The sequence below is a fragment of the Nyctereutes procyonoides genome, unplaced genomic scaffold (genome assembly GCF_905146905.1).
Source record: "Nyctereutes procyonoides isolate TBG_1078 unplaced genomic scaffold, NYPRO_anot_genome, whole genome shotgun sequence".
Classification (NCBI taxonomy): Eukaryota; Metazoa; Chordata; class Mammalia; order Carnivora; family Canidae; genus Nyctereutes; species Nyctereutes procyonoides.
The window spans coordinates 5,737,023-5,754,687 of NW_026575049.1; the positions used below are offsets into that span (position 1 = coordinate 5,737,023).

At 31.5% G+C, this 17,665-nt stretch overlaps 1 protein-coding gene across 5 annotated transcripts in view; it reads left to right on the forward strand.

The window, feature by feature from the left end:
- MON2 (MON2 homolog, regulator of endosome-to-Golgi trafficking) overlaps positions 1-17,665 on the forward strand; it is a 105,766-nt gene that overhangs the window by 17,511 nt on the left and 70,590 nt on the right. For 4 of the 5 annotated variants that reach the window (XR_008664797.1, XR_008664798.1, XM_055327932.1 and 1 more), the window contains exons 2-8: positions 802-865; positions 9,279-9,406; positions 10,333-10,464; positions 11,171-11,300; positions 13,206-13,303; positions 14,037-14,162; positions 16,683-16,877. Coding sequence is in view for 3 of the 5 variants with exons in the window: in XM_055327932.1 (XP_055183907.1) it covers positions 802-865; positions 9,279-9,406; positions 10,333-10,464; positions 11,171-11,300; positions 13,206-13,303; positions 14,037-14,162; positions 16,683-16,877 (873 nt within the window). In the remaining 2 variants the exon portion in view is untranslated. Of the gene's footprint in view, positions 1-801; positions 866-5,927; positions 6,009-9,278; positions 9,407-10,332; positions 10,465-11,170; positions 11,301-13,205; positions 13,304-14,036; positions 14,163-16,682; positions 16,878-17,665 lie in introns of those variants that run through there. The other variant, XM_055327934.1, reaches the window with a different exon arrangement.

The window sequence follows — 17,665 nt, forward strand, 5'->3', positions numbered from 1 at the left end:
TCCAATAGAAATATACTGTGGACCACAAATGCAAACCATATGTATAATTTTGAATGCATTAAGAATAAAAAGAAATAGGCATTTAATTTTAATAATATATAATTTAACCCAATACATTCAAAGTATTGTTTCAATATTTAATCAATGCAAATATTTAAGGGATAGTTTATATTTCTTTTTCATACTAAGTCTTCAAAATCTAGTGTGTAGAGTACATCTCAGTTCAGACTGATGTCATATAAAGTGCTTAATTGCTACATTTAGCCAGTGGCTACTGTATTGGACAGCACAATTCTGTAGCATGGTGTAAAATGCTATATAACTTACTATAATGCAGTATTTTAAGTACCTTATGAAAATCTATGTATTTGAAAAAATGTAAACTAAAAGTAATAACAAAGTGCTTGATTATTCATTCTGTTAAAATCCAAAACAGTTTTACTTGATTTTGCATTTGTATTTTGCAATTTTTTAAATGATGGGGATGGAGGTATGAAATGGGGAAAAGAAACCTAGTTTTTTCAATTAGGCTTTGTTTTGATTATTTTATATCTTACGAACATTTCAATTCCTGAGAGATTAGATGTACCCTAGGCAGAGAAAGGCAACATGCTATAGTGCTGACTTTGCATGTGAATAATCAAATCATATTTTACTATATTTAATGTTTATGGCACTACTAGGTCTTAGTATCTGAAGTTTCAAAAATAAAAAAGCTAATAGTAATCATGTATGATTTCTTTCCCTAGATAATTCATGCTGATAGTAAATTTTATGTTCTAATTATTTTTATTCTTTCAGGCTGCTGAATCAGGAATAATAAAAGTTAAAACAATAGCTGCACGGAACACCGAAATTTTGGCAGGTAATTTTTTGCTTAAAATTCAACAATAAAATTTCACTAATAATAAAAGGAGAATCTTTAAAAGAACAGAAAACAGCCATTTGATTTCTGTTGCCTCTCCTTTATACCCTAGCATGCTGTTTGTAATGATAAAGAACATGTAAAAGTCCGTAACTTATGCACAAATTGGGTTTGCCAAGGCTGAATGTTATGAAATCTCTGAGATCAGAAAGGTTAAAACTACTAACTCCCTACAGGCAAGGACTTGCCATTCTCCTCCACGTCTTGTCAATCACCTAAGATGTACCTTATCCATAAAAGGCATTCAGTTAATATTTGTTGTATTGAATGAAATGAAAGATTGGTTCTCCGTCCACCTTCCAAGATCTATTTTATCTTTAATATACTATGAACAGGTGATAGTGTAGTATTACAAATTTTGTAGTACTTGCTGAGTGTTGAATCCTAGGACTAAGACAGTATGGGCGTGAAGAAAGGAGTGAGGTGGAAAAAAGATTTTTTTCATTCTTTTGATTGAATTTGCTTTTCAAGGAGGAATTTCAGGAGTTCTGCTTTGAGACTTTTTGATAGCCTATTTCTTACTTTTCTTTGGTGCCTTTTTGTTCTTGCCTCTACAATGAACATGGAAAAGGAAAGTAGCATTTTCTGAGAATCTGTTACATGTGAAACATTTGTACCACTCTAATAAAAGACAACCTTGTAGTGAAATACTTTTATTTTGTAGTAGAGAAAATTGAGATGCAGAGTTATTAAGTTATTTGGCTAAGGTCACATGATAAGTGGTGGAACTAGATTGAAATCCAGGGCTGTTGAGAGCCCGTGTTGTTACTGCTGCTACAGTGTGCTGCCATGGTTTTGCAAAGATTCCACACTAGCTCCTCCCTCCCAAGTGTTTATACTTAACCATTGTTTACTTCACTGGTCTTCAGTCTGCATTTCCATTCTAATGGTGCTATTGGTCTCAGCCAGTTATAGGAGAAAAGCAGTCCTGTTAATTTACACAAGGATCTCTCGAGCTCCTATCTATCTCTCATAAATCTCTTTATATTTTAAAAAATGATACCAGAAAATCCCTGATTGGTGGGATTTCAAAGAGTATTACAAAATGAAATGAAAACTTTTGGAGGGGGGCAGTTTAAGGGTGGGAGGTGTATTTCACTTAGGTTTGCCAGGCTTTGCTGGACATTTGCCTTTAGGGTGAGCTCTTCTGTGTTGCATCTGTTTCTCATTGGCTTCTTTGATTTTGAACAATCTGTTGAAACACCACAAACAGTTTAAGAACATTATTCACAGTGTTGAATAATGCTCTGTGTACATTTTGAGAAGGGGTATAGTGAAAGTGGTGGGTAAAGACAAAGGTATGTATGGTTGGATTGGGAGAGTGGGTGTGTGGGTTGTGGGAGATGCATGTTGGGTGGATTAGCTACTGTGAGGAAATTAATGTTTAAAGATAAATTAAGATCTGGATATTTTTATGGTAGCTAAATATTAGAATATCACTACAAATATATTAACTTTTGCTACTATGATTGCTGATATCATGGTAAGTCCTTAGTTATTCACCAACAGTAGAAGTTTTCATTGGGTCTGTAGCTGATGGAAGATTTTCTAAAGAGACTGATTTCTTCCAAGGATCACTGTGTGGTGCTGAATTCTTTACGAAAGTAAATGTGTAACTGGTTAATCCTGAGAACGAGTAAGAAAAATTTTGCTTTGTCAGTATGAGTTTAATATTTAGGTGGGCTGTTCATTTCAATTTAGTTAGCTTTATTCAGAACAATCTAGAAAACATCTTTATGCACCTACAATTAAATAGTTCATGCTTTAAGATCCATAGCGCCCAAGCCATGTACTTGAGGAGCTATATTAGCACTTAAATTATTTCCTAACATTGTTTTTTTACCAAGTATCTATAGCAATTGATAATTTAAAATTTATAGCTTTTTAGAACATTGTCATCTTGAAAATCAAAGAGTCTTAACAAGGAAAAGAGTTGTTAATATATAGTTTCTGAACTAATTAGAGTATAGTTAATACTAAGAAAAATTTGTAGTTAACTTTTTAAAAATTTTAATTTCCTAACAGGTATTTACTTTCTATAAAGCTAGAGACTTTAGATTACTACTTTTGTGCTGTAATGAATGTTACAGATATCAAACAGTGGAGGAGTTGCAAATGAAATGAAATACTGAATTCTTAGATATCTCTACATATTCAGAAAATATAAAGGGTGCTATAAAAATCAGAACCCTTAAGTAGGATTAACTAGTCTGACTAGTGATATTCAGTATAGATTTCTAGCCAAACTCTAGTTTTCTTAGATTTAATTTCCAAGGGAAGAAGGCTATTTACACTGCAGAATAAATCTTTGCTTTACATCTCCCCTTCTTTTAAGCATTCTCCTTTAATGTTTATTTTTCTTTGTTTTCACTGCTGTCATGAATGCTGACATAAGTGGGAATGCTATGCCAGGTAATGTCAGCATTGATTCAGATATACAGATCATTATCTCAAAATTTCCTTTTTCTTTAAAGATAAAACTCTGCAAATGAGACATAGCAACATCAAGCTTTTCATTTACAAGGCCAAATGCCTTAATCTTCCACTTGACTACTATATATTACAAAATGTTTTTATTAAGCCAGCTTATAGTATACTTGAAGTTGACTGAGAAGGCTTGTGTTATACAAAAATTACATAAACAGAGTATCTGCTTTTTGAATATTTGAAATGAAGAAAGCAATGAAGTTGTGATATCTTAAAATTGTGTATTTAACCCATTCAAAACCATAATGGTTACATCTACCTTTGGCTGCTTTCAGCCACTGTCAATATACATATAGAATTTCTACGTAGATGATCATTATGTATGATTTGTGTTCTTTTCTCACAGTTTCCATTATCTTTTTCATATCAACACTGTCTTATTACTAAAAAGTCTTTAAGTAGAATGAGTAAATGTACTTTGGAGTTGTTTTCTGATGTTAAAAGGTAATTTATCTGCTGATTTTATTTAGTATTTTCTGTCTTATCAATACATATGCCTGTGATACTTTACAAACATCTATAGAATATATTGTAAATATGTTCTTAATAAGGAAATAATTATGTAAGCATCACTAGAAGATATACAAAGATAAGTAGTGTAACTCACTTATAACCTATACGGAAATATAGGAAGTATACTTGAAAATGCATTTCAGTATCTTATTCAGTATCAGTATCTTATTCTTATTATCAGTATCTTATTCTTCCTTATATTGCTAGTAGTTAGCACATTACATAGGAAATAGTAAGCCCTCATTAAATGTAGGCTAATAGTGAGTGAGTCACTCCAAAATGCAAGTAAGTCTTAGTGCTACCTCTAGTGTGTTTTTCTACTTCCCAGTCTTTACCATAATTTTACATGTTATGATGATTCAGGTAGATGAATTTTGTCATACTTAGTTTGTATCAGCCAGATAACAATGAAGGAGACCCTAAATGGAGAATTTTAATACTGTGGTAAATCCCAAGATGGAAGTATAGACAGGCTTATTATAGGAATATAGAGAAGGCACCCATCCCAGTCTGGGAATCTGAGCTGAGTTTCAAAGCTTAAAAAGGAGTTAGCCAGGCAAATAAGGTGTTGAAATAGAAGGTAAAGCAGATCACTTGACTATATCAGTTATAAAACAGTCATTTTGGATACACTGTTCAAGTAATGTCATTGTGTTATTTCCTGAGCTACTTGATGGAAGAGTTTGAATCAGGGCAGTGGCACATTCATTTCAATGTTTTTATGTAAACTATTCTTACAGCAGTCTAGAAGTAGTAAATTTCAATATATCCTCAGTAAAGTAGTGATCTTGTGGTAGGCTATTTCTGTAACTCAGGCTAAATGGCTGAGGGGGCTGTAATTAATTCCATGCTCACAAGTTAACTTAGTGGGCCAGAGAAATCACATAGTTTCTCTACATTGTAATGTTTTCTTATTTCTTTTTTCCTTGGATTTTTAAAGAACTTTTTAAAAATTTACTTTGTATTTTTTTTATCATATTGTAAATACTTTCCTTGATGCTATCTTTTCTAATTTTAAAAAATTGCTTCATAATATTTTAGCAGGTGCTTATAGTTTTTTAAACCATCCCTTTATGTTTGACATGTTTCAGTATTCACAATTATTTTTTTAAGATAAATTTCTAGAAATGAAATTATTAAAGTGAATGAACATGGTCTTGGAATTTGTTACCATAGTGCTTTTGCCAACAATATGTGGGTATAGTTTTATAATATTCTTGCCTGATAATTATTTTTTTTTAACATCTTTTTGGGACTTGAACAGGCAAGCGACTTCTTATTTTAATTGACATTTCTCTTAAATGTTAAACGTTTTCCTCTGAATATATTAAATTATTTTTTTTCATTTTACATTTATTCCTTGAATTTTTGTGTTTTATCAAATTATTCGAGCTGTTTATATAACAGAAGTATTGACTTCCCATCATGTTTGTATTTCTTACAATTCATTTAATTTTTTATCTAGATGTTTTTCATTTTTACATAATGTAACTTTTCTCATTTGTTGCTTTGCGCTTAGGAAGCCCTTCTTCCACATAGTAGATAGTCATTTTTATTTTCTTTTAGTTTTTTTATGTTTGTTTGTTTAATTCTTTTCTTAATAATATGTGGAGTGACATGAGGACCTAGATTTTTTTCTTTTGCAAAATTACTCACTGATCGTATTGGTGTCATTTGTTGAATAATCCTTCCTTTTCATATAATGTGCTTGTAATATGAAACCATATTTTATTTTTCTTCCTATTCTTGAGTCATTTAAGGTATTTTCAGACCTTTGAACCATTAAAAAATATTTTTTTACTGTTGTTAGAAATATCAGTCTTTTCCATAATTAAATTTTAAGGGGTTTTGAGGATAGTAATGTCTACATCACATCTTATTTCTTTCACAAGAATTACAATTTGTTATTTAATGACCATTAAAATTTATATAATGAAACTTTTATTAATCCCCATTAATATGATTCATAGTGGGGTATCCTAGTTTAATTCTTTCTTTCCAGGATAAAAACTACAATTATGCAGTGAAACTGCTCAGAGCAAGGAAACCCCTAGGATATGGGGACCTGCTGGACCTCTTACAGGTGTGTGAAAGTGTATCATTTGATCTCACAGTTATAAAATTTGGAAATAAAATATATTTATCAAACATAGTGTTATTCTATTAAAGGAGTTATGCTTATTAAAGAACTTAGGTAAAAAAAAAAAAAAAAAGAAAAGTAAACTTTTTTTCTGACCCCCTAAAAACCTGTCTTTATATTTTAAAGGAAATTGAAATAGAGAGTTTTGATTAAAAAGAGTTGACCTTTTCCTCTTTTTTCCTAGAATGATTTCTAAAAATGGTTAGCTCAAGATGTCTTTATTGCTACACAGCTTTCTCCTCAATGTGATTTCTAAAGTCTAAGTCCATAGGAGGGTTTTTATATAAAGCTACGTTTAAGTAGCACGTCATTAAAATTATTGTGTGTAAAGAGAGAGCACCTATCTCTTCAATTAGGAGAGCAAGATTAATTTCTGTTTAAGACTACTGTCACTTTTAAAAGAAGAAAAAACCAATTTTTAAAAAAGTATATTATATTTGCATCGTGATCTAGATATGGTAGATGTTTTCGTTTTCACAGTGCTTCAAATGACAGATCAATAGATTGTATCTTTTTTGTTATTGATTATTCTGGATAACATAGAAACTTTCTTTTTTGATTATTATATTCTTAAATAAACTGGGAAAAAAAGAAAATGTGAAGGAGGCAAGAGATAGAAGTTTGAGTCCTTTGAGTTACAGTAAAATAAAATTTATAAAGAGTTGGAAGCTTGACTTGGGCACCCATGTGTCCCTAAAAATTATTTTTAAAACTATTTTGATTTATCCTAACTTGAGACATTTGGGTAACTGTGATTGACCTGTATACATTTCACTGAAATTCACCTTATTTTATTCATTCTAAGCTGCACAGATTTCTCACATTTCAGTATTCCTTAAATTGATATGCATCTTACAATTGATGGCATCTTAGAATCATTGTGGGCTAGGTAACATGTAGGTGTCTTTTTTTGGTGCATAAGTGAACTTGTTTATGGTTCTTCTTATTATTATTACATCATTTGAGTTATATGCATTGTTTGTTATCCCGTAAGTTTGATTGCTATTTAAAATGTCACCCTAGTTGTTGTACAGAAATTTGCTGTTGACATTTTATGGTAAGGTCAAAAAAGCACCAGCATCAATATGTGTGGAATGGGTAACATTGGTTTAGAAGATGAGCTCAGAGACAGTAATGAAGTATTCTTTCAAAAAATGAGGCATCCTAAACAATCTGATTATAAAATAGGCAGAAAATCTATGTAGACATTTTTCCAAAGGAGACATACAGATGGCCAACAGGTATATGAAAAGATGCTCAGCATCATTAATCATCAGGAAAATGCACATCAAAACGATAATGAGATGTCGCTTTACACCTGTCAGAATGGCTGTTATCGAAGAAACAGGAGATGACAATGGCCTTGTTGGATGAAATTGCGAAGAACAATTCTAAGTGATTAGAAAGCATTGTATGGCACTGATTTTTCTGTATGATACTTGAGTGTGTCTTGAAGTCATTGTTATCAGAGACTTAAGAAAATACATTTTTTTTCCTCCTTTGAGAACAGTCTCTTTCATTTTTCTGAAAACTTTAGGCAGACAGCAGTGCAGATCATTGGTTCCTCTTAGATACTTTTAACAGTTTTAACTTAGATTTGCATTAAGTGCTGTTTACCTTAAAGAGTGGCAGTATAATGTTGTGGGAAGAATAGCGAACCAGGGGTTTAGAAGACCTGTTTTAAAAATCTGGCTTTACCGCTTACTGTGTGCTTGAGCCAAATCATGCTGTATAATATAAACTCTGTGATTATTGTGATACTCAAATGAGAAACCTGTAAACATCATAAAAATGATAAATGCAACTTGTTACTGTTGGAAACTTTTGTTTACCTGAACAGCATTTAATGACAAGGCACATTCAGTAGAGTTAGGGCTAGCGTCATACTTCATGGATTCTGACAGGAATGAATATGGTAGGATATTTACTGCTTCAGAATAGTATTTTTTTGAGCTTTACTGTCCTTTGTTAATCATTCATATAAATGTTTTGAGACATGGTTATGGAAAATTTGTGACTCTGGGTTTGAATCAAAACTTTTATGTTTAAGAAAACAAAGAAGTAAGGCAGGGAGCCCTTTTGGAAACACTGTTCTTTGCCAGTCATATTTGCCATCTCTTAGCTATGTTAAATCAGTAATTTATCCTGGCATACTGAGGGACTTTGCAGAGTATGCTGTAGGAAATTGTGGGCTTTATTTAGCACACTATAAAGGGAGCTTTTGGGAAAGAAAGTTGGGAATTTAAAAGATGAAATTAATGTTAACACTGGTTTTACATTTCTAATGGTGATTATGGATGACTTTCTAGCAAGTTCTTTTGAAAAATATGTTAAAACTAAAATTTGTATGTCTTAATTACAAGTCTTAAAGAATAATTGATGGATGTAGTACCTTTGAAAACCATATACCAAACACATAAGTTTAATGTTCTCTTTCCTTGGAATTCCATATTTAAATTCTCTGAGGATGACAAACCTGTCTTATTCATCTTTGTATAGCCATTAAGTAAGTGTATACTTAGTGATTTAATTTCATTTCGTAAATTTAATCAGGTATTCTACAGTTAGTGCATTTCCAACTTTTTACATTTTTGTTGCTACCTAAAAACTTCTGAAAGAATTGGCTTGGTGGAAGGAGTTTAAATTAAGATTTGGAATTGCAGCATGTTCCACCAATTAATTTAAAGTAATGCTTTAGTAATAAGAGGAGTAATGTTATTGTTTTTAATGAGTTTATTTCTTGAAGAAATTAGGACTATATAAATTCAAGACATGTAATGAAATTCTAGGGAGCTTCTGAACATTCAGAAGGGTGATGGGGATGATGTATGTACTCTTTTTAATTACTTTTTCTGCTCTAGAAGAATTCTTTTTCATATTTTCCCTTCTGCACTGTTGAAGAAATAGAGTGCTTCTTTGAGGCAGGAGAACTTCTGAGCAGTTGTCCCTAAAGAGTTTACAGCAAAAGATGGAGGAAAACTGAAAGACAGGGCTAGGAAAAAAGCATGGGAAAGCTGTAGCAAAGGGGGTAGTTTAGATATTGAGTCTGTAGTATCCATCTAAAGTATTTTAACTCTTACTGCTTGATTTCCATTTTAGTATTTACATAAAGTGGTTTTTATTAAGATTGTTAATCCTAGTTGTAAATACAAAAATGTATTCCTACTTATGAATTAGATTTAATAATTCATTTTATATGTGTTCTAAATAAAGCCTTGAAAGAGAACAGCTCAGAAGTTGTTCAGCCATTTCTAATGGGTTGTGGAACGAAGGAACCAAAGATTACTCAGCTATGTTTGGCCGCCATTCAGAGACTTATGTCACATGAAGTCGTGTCTGAGGTAATGTGAAGATTTTTTCTCAATTGTGCACCTGAGAATCAAATCAAGAGTTTTCATCAGGGGCGAATGAAGCATATTTGATAATTTAATGTAAAGCAGTTTATGTGCTTGAATCACCAGATTTTCTCACTATTAAACACTCCTGAATAATGAATGAATAAAGAAAAAGTGCATTTTGTCATGTCATGATTAAGAAGTCACCATCAGTAGTACAGATCAGTGTCATTGAAGAGAACATAATTTATAATTTTTTTAAAAGGAAGAAAAAATGATTTTCCTAGATTACCTGAAGTGATAATTTGTTCATTAATTTGAGTTGTTTGTATCTAACCAATATTATTATGATAAAACAAGGAAAAACACTTAATCACTATGAATCTGCATCCTGCTTTCAAATGTAGTGGTGTTACCATAACTTTGTACTCCATAAGGTTCTTTAATAGAAATGATAAATTCATTTGCTTTTAATATAACATTCTAAACAATATCAGATTTAATTGACTTTATAAATGTGTTAATTTGAATCACATTTTGTTTTTTGTGTAACATTGTAAATGGAATAATATATGAAACAGAGAAGTCTCAATTAATTTGCATATGTCTATAAATGTCTGAACAAAATATATCCACATTGTAGAAATGAGCTTCGACTTCTGACTAGGTATCTCAGTATTGGATGCAGTTATTTGCAAATATTCAAATGGTATGTTTTAAAGAAATTTTTTTTTTTGAGAAGAAAATTAATTAGCTGTAAATCTCAAATTAGTTGAGAGATGTGTTTTGATCTGTATAGATCTAGAAACATGGGTTTTGTTAGTGTGATCGAGAAATTCTCTCCAGGTGAGGTAATATTTGTACATCTTATTTAGGGATCTAAACACCTTATATTTTATTTGCTGACAGCAATTCAAATAATTATTTTACAGACTGCAGCTGGAAATATAATTAATATGCTTTGGCAGCTAATGGAAAACAGTCTTGAAGAACTTAAGCTACTTCAAACAGTTCTTGTTCTTTTAACAACCAATACGGTAGTTCATGACGAATCACTCTCTAAGGTAGGACACCCGTTGTCGAAGTTCATAAGTGCTTTGAGACAGTATTAGAATGAGCTTGCTGAAAGAGGAAAGCCTTGTACTGTTTGTACCAAAAGCAACTTCCCTGTGGCTGTCACGATAATGGGCATTGCACGTTAAAAACCACTGGTGCCTTATTGTTCCCAGATTAGAGTGGAAATGAGGTTTAGGTAATTGAGCAGAGCCCTTTGGGAATAGCTCATAGGCTTAGTCACAAATAGGAAATGAAAAGAGAAAAGTAGCCCACAGAAATAGAAAAAATAGGTTTGGAGGTATCAATATTCTCGGTTGCTTTGGGTACTTTATTCATTTACATGCTTAGCATATTTATATTTCTCCAGATGACTAAGTGATATAACAACCTTTAAGTCCTTGGTTTTTGCAAAACAAGTCATTCTGGGAGAATAAAGCATAACACATTTTTATATACATGCTAAAAGAACCAAGTTGTGAAAGGCATATTTCACATTATCTTACCTAATTTTATGTGGTTGTATATTTACAGAGAGTTTGAATTACTTCAAAATCCAAGGATTTTACTAGTTTTATTATATAAGATGGTGGAATTTTTAGGATCTACGATTGGAATAGCCAAACATAAATTAGTTAGATTTGGGTTACAGCAAAGAAAATAAATAGTTATTCTGTTCTTCAATCTTTTATCACCAAATGAAAATTGTTCCTTTAGGCAATTGTTCTTTGTTTTCGACTACACTTCACAAAAGATAATATTACAAATAATACAGCTGCTGCTACCGTGCGACAAGTTGTTACTGTTGTTTTTGAGAGGATGGTTGCTGAAGATGAACGACACAGAGGTAGAGTGATAAAAGTGGTTTCTTCTATCCATGATTTTTCTCTTTTGATTTTCAGTCTTTGCCCTGTGAACTTAGGCTACCGAAAAACTAGATACTTGAAAAAATATATTTATTTTAACAATACTATTATATTGACAATGGCAGTTCAAAAAACTAAATCCCCGGTAGTATTACACCCCAAGACTCTTTATTTTCTGTTTATTTCTAATTATGCATAACTTCACATTTTATACCAAATACTACATTATATGTATTTTTAGCTAAACATTACATTATATGAATTTTTCATGTTATTCTTTTATTTTTGTAATTTAAATTTTAATGGATGCACTATGTTTTGTGACTATTCGGCAGTTTAATGAACTAGTTTCCTGTTGGACACTTACATTGTCTTTAGTATTTTAGTACTCTTATGAGTGTCCTCCTACATATATTTTTCCATTTGAATTGCTTCTTTAAGGTAAATTTCCAAGAGTGGGTTTCCCCTCATGTGAATTTTTGTCTGTACCCATTAAGATGTGTTAATGAAAGATATTTATGTATATAAAGATTAATCTTTTCATATTTTCATCAAATATCTTTATTGTAATTTTAAACATCTTTTTCTTTGTGATTTAAAAAAATTTTCTAAAAACTTAGAAACATGTCAGAGCTAGAGATACTGTTTGTTATAGTTTTAATAGTTTGATAACTTTTAGCTATAGAAATTGTATTTTTCACTTGTTATTGAATGAAAAGTAAATTAACCCCCATAATTAGCTGAAATGATCATAAGGTGTTACCTTCTAAGCAACCTGTCTGCTTTATGCATTCAAGAAACAAAAGTTAAACTACCTTTTCCTTTTACATGGCTTCCCCCACCCCCACCTCTTAATTTTATGCTCTGATTTCATTTGAGGTTCTTTTGGTATTACTTTAAAAAATGGGAATACTAGTAAGTAGTGGTAATGCTGCCTATTCTAATAATTCCTTCAGTTTTCCTAAAGTTAACCATTGGTCAGATTTTTCTTTTTTTTTTTCTTTTTTTTCTTTTTTTTTTTTTTTTTGGTCAGATTTTTCACATTCAGTTTCAGACATTCTTAATCTGTTGGTTTATTAGAATATTTCCACATATTTGATGTATTGGTTTTTCTTCTTTTTTTTCCCCAGGGTTAATGCCAGTTGCAGTCTAGAGTTTGAAATATTACAGAATTAAAGTTATAGGATAAAACAGGGCAGTTCTCCAGTTTGGATGTGTTATAAATTCATAACATCACTATGATTCCTGGATTGGTAGTTTTAGCCGTGTGTCTCTAAAGACCAGTATCTCATTTAATACTTTCTAATAAGGTGGAAATACTTAGAACTTTATTTGTTTTTTAAGTAGTCATTAAGTCAACATTTATTCAAAACAGGCTGTCACAATTTACAGGAAAGGATATCTTACTAGTATTCAAAGAAATGCTGAGTAGGGAAGCACCTTTCTAGCTGTCACTTAGCTAGTCAGTATCTATATCTGACATAGTAATTGTGGCAGATTAAGCAGTTAATTCTCTGGTATATGCTGAGATGATAATGGAATTAACCATGTGGTAAACTTTTATGTTTGTTTGATATTTAAAGGCGCATTCATCAATCATGTGAATTTCAAATCCATAAAATAAAGGGATTAGATAATGGGAACCTGGGAAAATCAAATGTGTAGGATAAAAGTAACAAGCTTACTAAAATGACATAAGATAGTTAAGAGTAGTTTTTATGGCATTTTATATAAAAATAAATTCCTGATTTTTCCTTCCATTTTGGGGGCATAGTTCTGAGCCTATATTTAAAGTTTATGATTTCATAAACATTTATTTTAAATAGCATATAGGATTTATTAAAGGTCATTATAAACCCCTAAAACACATCCTATTTTGATTGCAGATATTATAGAACAACCAGTACTGGTCCAAGGAAATAGTAACAGAAGATCTGTCAGCACCCTCAAACCTTGTGCTAAAGATGCATATATGCTTTTCCAGGTATTTCAGTTGATAAAAATAATTTTTATTATAGAATATACTTTTGTGTGAATTTTTGATTTTGGAATTTTATGTCTGATTTAATTTTTAAAGTGTCAGTTTTTTAAATTGTCAGATTTTAAATGGTCAAAAGTAGTATTTTAACAATGTTATAAAAATGTCATAAAACTTTAAAGAGCATCATCTATAGTTAATAGCTAAGCAACATGATAAAATGTTACATTTCATTTTAAGTAAGTAAAATGAATTAGCCCCAGAACTAGAAAAATAGGCATATTAGGGATGACTAGTAATATAAAATAATTCCTTTAACATAAAAATTTAACTAATAAGCCTTTGGTCTATTTAATATAATTTGATATACAGATACCTGATTTTTATGTTACTTGTCATGAATAAATAAATCTTTTAATTAAAATAAGATTTATCTGCACTGAAGTTTTTATTTTTTATTAAAGGGTTAAGTGTTTTTTTCATTAAAAGACTTAACCATTTATCTGTACACCTTATGTATTATCAATAGTTATATAGTTCTATGAAAGTTTACTTATATAATCAAGTATATAGTTTGTCAGAATTGAATTACCAGTGCTTAGTTTCTAAGGGGTAAAAATAACTACTATATAAGAAGAGATAATTTTTAAAAATTTTATGAATTTTGGAAAGCACATTTCATTCCAGTACGTGAATGTTTTATTTATTTTTTTATTTATTGTTTGACTTATTTTCCCAGGACCTTTGTCAGTTGGTTAACGCTGATGCCCCTTACTGGCTAGTAGGGATGACAGAAATGACTCGAACATTTGGCCTTGAATTACTTGAGTCAGTCCTGAATGATTTTCCACAGGTCTTTTTACAAGTAAGCCATTTGTAGTATCTTGTAATAAAAATAATCATAATTTTTTCATAGATGGTTTTTAAGAAAGTAACATATATTCTTTTTCCCACGTTAGAGGATTGAAAGAATTACAGCTTCAGACTATGTTATTGTAGTGCCCTACCATTTTGAAATTTTAACATTAGAAGGAATCCCTAGGGACCGCCTAGTGAGGCATTTCCCATCCTGTGTATATTAGGGAATTTGGTAATGAGCTATTTTTTATAATATTTGAAAATTGAAATATAAAAACTATGTGCTTTTGGATAATTCAGGTGGAAAAAAGAAGTAGTCAGTGGTTGATAAATTTAACTTGCAATACAAAATACTTCAACACAGTATTGGGAGTAAATAGGGAGTAAAGTAAGAAAGACTCCAAACTTCTAATTTAATTTGCAAGAGGCTAAAGTCTAAAATTGATTCAATGATGTACATAGGGTTCCTTAGTTATTAGCGCATCTTAAACTGAAATTTAGATCTTTTTACTACTAGCCTAGCTCTTTTCCCTACCATAATGCTTCCTTAAGTCGTCTGTTTTATCTTTCACTCTGACCTACAAAATGTGTGAATCACGTGCCGCAATAGTAGATTCTTTAGCCCAGGATTTGGAACTGAAACTTTTATTATATGGTTGATAATTTGGGGGCATAAAGGTCATGATGATAAGAATACTTTGAGTAGAGTTGGGTTGATTCCTTGTGGTTATAAAGGAAGCCCAGTTGTATTCAGTTGAGTGGTGAGGGGAAAAAGTGGATAGATAAAACTTTTAAGGTTGTCTGTAATATTTATCAGTTAACCAATATATAAATTTATTTAGTGAAGTATGAAAATGTATATTTGGTGGTCAGAGAAACCAACTGTAGATATGACAGTAGAATTTCAAACCACCTAACTTTTAAGATCCCATTTAGAGGGCAAAGAATTAGAAAGTATATTAAAATGCATATAAAAGTCTGGAAAGATATACATTCAGAAGTTAGCAATGATCAAATAACTTATCTATAGGAAGTGAGATTAGACAAGACTTTTATTTATTTTTTTATTAATTTTTATTATTCATGACAGACACAAAGAGAGAGAGAAGGGGAGAGGCAGAGACACAGGCAGAGGGAGAAGCAGGCTCCACACAGGGAGCCCAACATGGGACTCAATCCTGGGTCTCCAGGATCACACCCTGGGCCAAAGGCGGCACTAAACTGCTGGGCCACCGGGGTTGCCCAAGACTTGTATTTTTATCTTTACGCTTACTGATATTTTCTCATTTTTGTTCTCTAGTCCATCTCATTTTTTATAAGGAGACCTCTAAAAAAATCATAATTCTGAGTGAATAAATTCAGAGCAAATAAATGGCTCTGTGCCTTGTTTTTTTTTTTTTCCTTTTCTGTAAGATTAAAGATTAGATTGGATGATTTTTATAATTTTGTCTTGTTCTCAGCCTCAATGATATTTGGATGATTAAAACAACAAAAGAATGTATATTTGAGGTTAGACATTTAATATACTCTAGACCTGGGACACCTGGGTGGCTCAGCAGTTGAGCGTCTGCCTTTGGCTTACGGTGTGATCCCTGGGTCCTGGGATCAAGTCCCGCATCTGGCTCCCTGCATGGAGCCTGCTTCTCCCTCTGCCTGTGTCTCTGCCTCTCTCTCTGTATATCTCTCATGAATAAATAAATAGAATCTTAAATATATATATATTCTAGACCTTATGCTATCAGTAAAATGGGACTACTTTTGGCTAATATAGGCAGGGAGTTAACAGTTTAAGGAAGGTTTTCTGTATAATATGCCATGACTAATCAAGTAAAATTTAAGAATCCCTTGCAAGCTTTCCCGGACTTTAAAATAATTAGGGTGCCTGACTGGCTTAGCCAAGGGGCATGCGACTCGATCCTTAGGGTCATGAGTTTGAGCCACATGGTGGGTGTAGGGATTGAAGAAATAAAAACTTAAAAAAAAAATGCTTGGCATTGAGTTTTTTTAAAAAGCAGCATATTGCATTCCGTTTAAGCGATCTAAGTAGAATGAAATACTAAGTTAATTATTAAATCCTCCATGCCTGAATGGAATTGTTATCTTGGCAAAATAAAATTAATGAATAATATAACATTTATCTGGTGTTCTCTCAGCTGCCTATTTTAAATGCTTTAGGTGTTTGAATTTGTGTAATATGTCTTCTTTCTTCTTTTCTTTGTTTTTAATTGCTAGTGTTCTACCAAAATTAAAATGACAAATGATGAACCACTTAATTCTAAATGATTAAATATTCCTTTTTAAATTGGATTCTTTTTAAAACTTTTTGAAATATTGACGATCATTTTGATCTTATACTCTAAATAGCAACACTAATTTCATAATTGTGTGTAAACTGTAGAATAGTAAATTAAACATAATAAAGCTAAATTATTCATACTGATTATTAAGTTTTGTTTGCTAGTAAGACTGTGTTTTAAAAGTATTAAGTACAAACTAAGTTAATTTTTTTTTTTATCTTTGCAAATAGCACCAAGAGTTTAGTTTCCTCCTCAAAGAAAGGGTATGTCCTCTTGTGATAAAACTCTTTTCTCCAAATATAAAGTTCAGACAAGGTTCCAGCTCTTCATCTTCTCCGGCACCAGTTGAAAAACCGTATTTTCCCATCTGCATGCGTTTGCTGAGAGTAGTATCTGTTCTGATTAAGCAATTTTACAGCCTTTTGGTAAGTGCTAATTGTATGTGTAATTCCATGTAGTGCTCTTTTTAAATGGTGATTTATTTTAATGCATTCAGTTTTTTTTTCACTTTAGCAGAATTTCTTTTTAAGTATTTATAGGTATTTTTCTGCTTACCCTATGGGTTTATTCTGTACTTTCTTAGATTCTGCTTATGTTTTATATAGTATTTTTAATGTATATCAAGGAGAGTCATGGCCTGTTATCTGAAGGCAGCACAGAATTTGTGGCTTGGGAATTTAGCTTTTTAGCTAATTATCTATATGTCATTTGAAGGATAATAAAAATTACAGTATCTGCAATTTATACTGCTTTCACTTATACTATTTCATGTATATTAACAGATTAAAGCAAAGAAGTTAAAAATTTGGTGAACTCTAGGATTAAAAATCAACTGTTCTGACTTCTAGTCCAGTACTGTATTTATTTTGCATACATTTATGTATGCCGAGGTCTCCTGGTACTTGCTGAAAATAAAAAGTAGTTTAATTTCTCCAAAGATAGGGAGCCTTTATCTGTCAGCTATTACACTTTCTAAATTATACTTATTTATAGTCTGTTTCAATCCACAAAGAAACTTTTTAAAAAATGTAAATCCGAGTGACATCAGCAAAACGTTTGAGTTTGGAGCTCCAGGCCCTCTGTCCTCCAAGGAGACACCAAGTTAACAGTACATAGATTACTTCTGTGAGAACTTCAGATATAGTTAAGAGGTTATATGTAAGGTGAAGCAGAGAGGTTCATTAGAGTGGATAGGAAACCTCATTGCACTTAC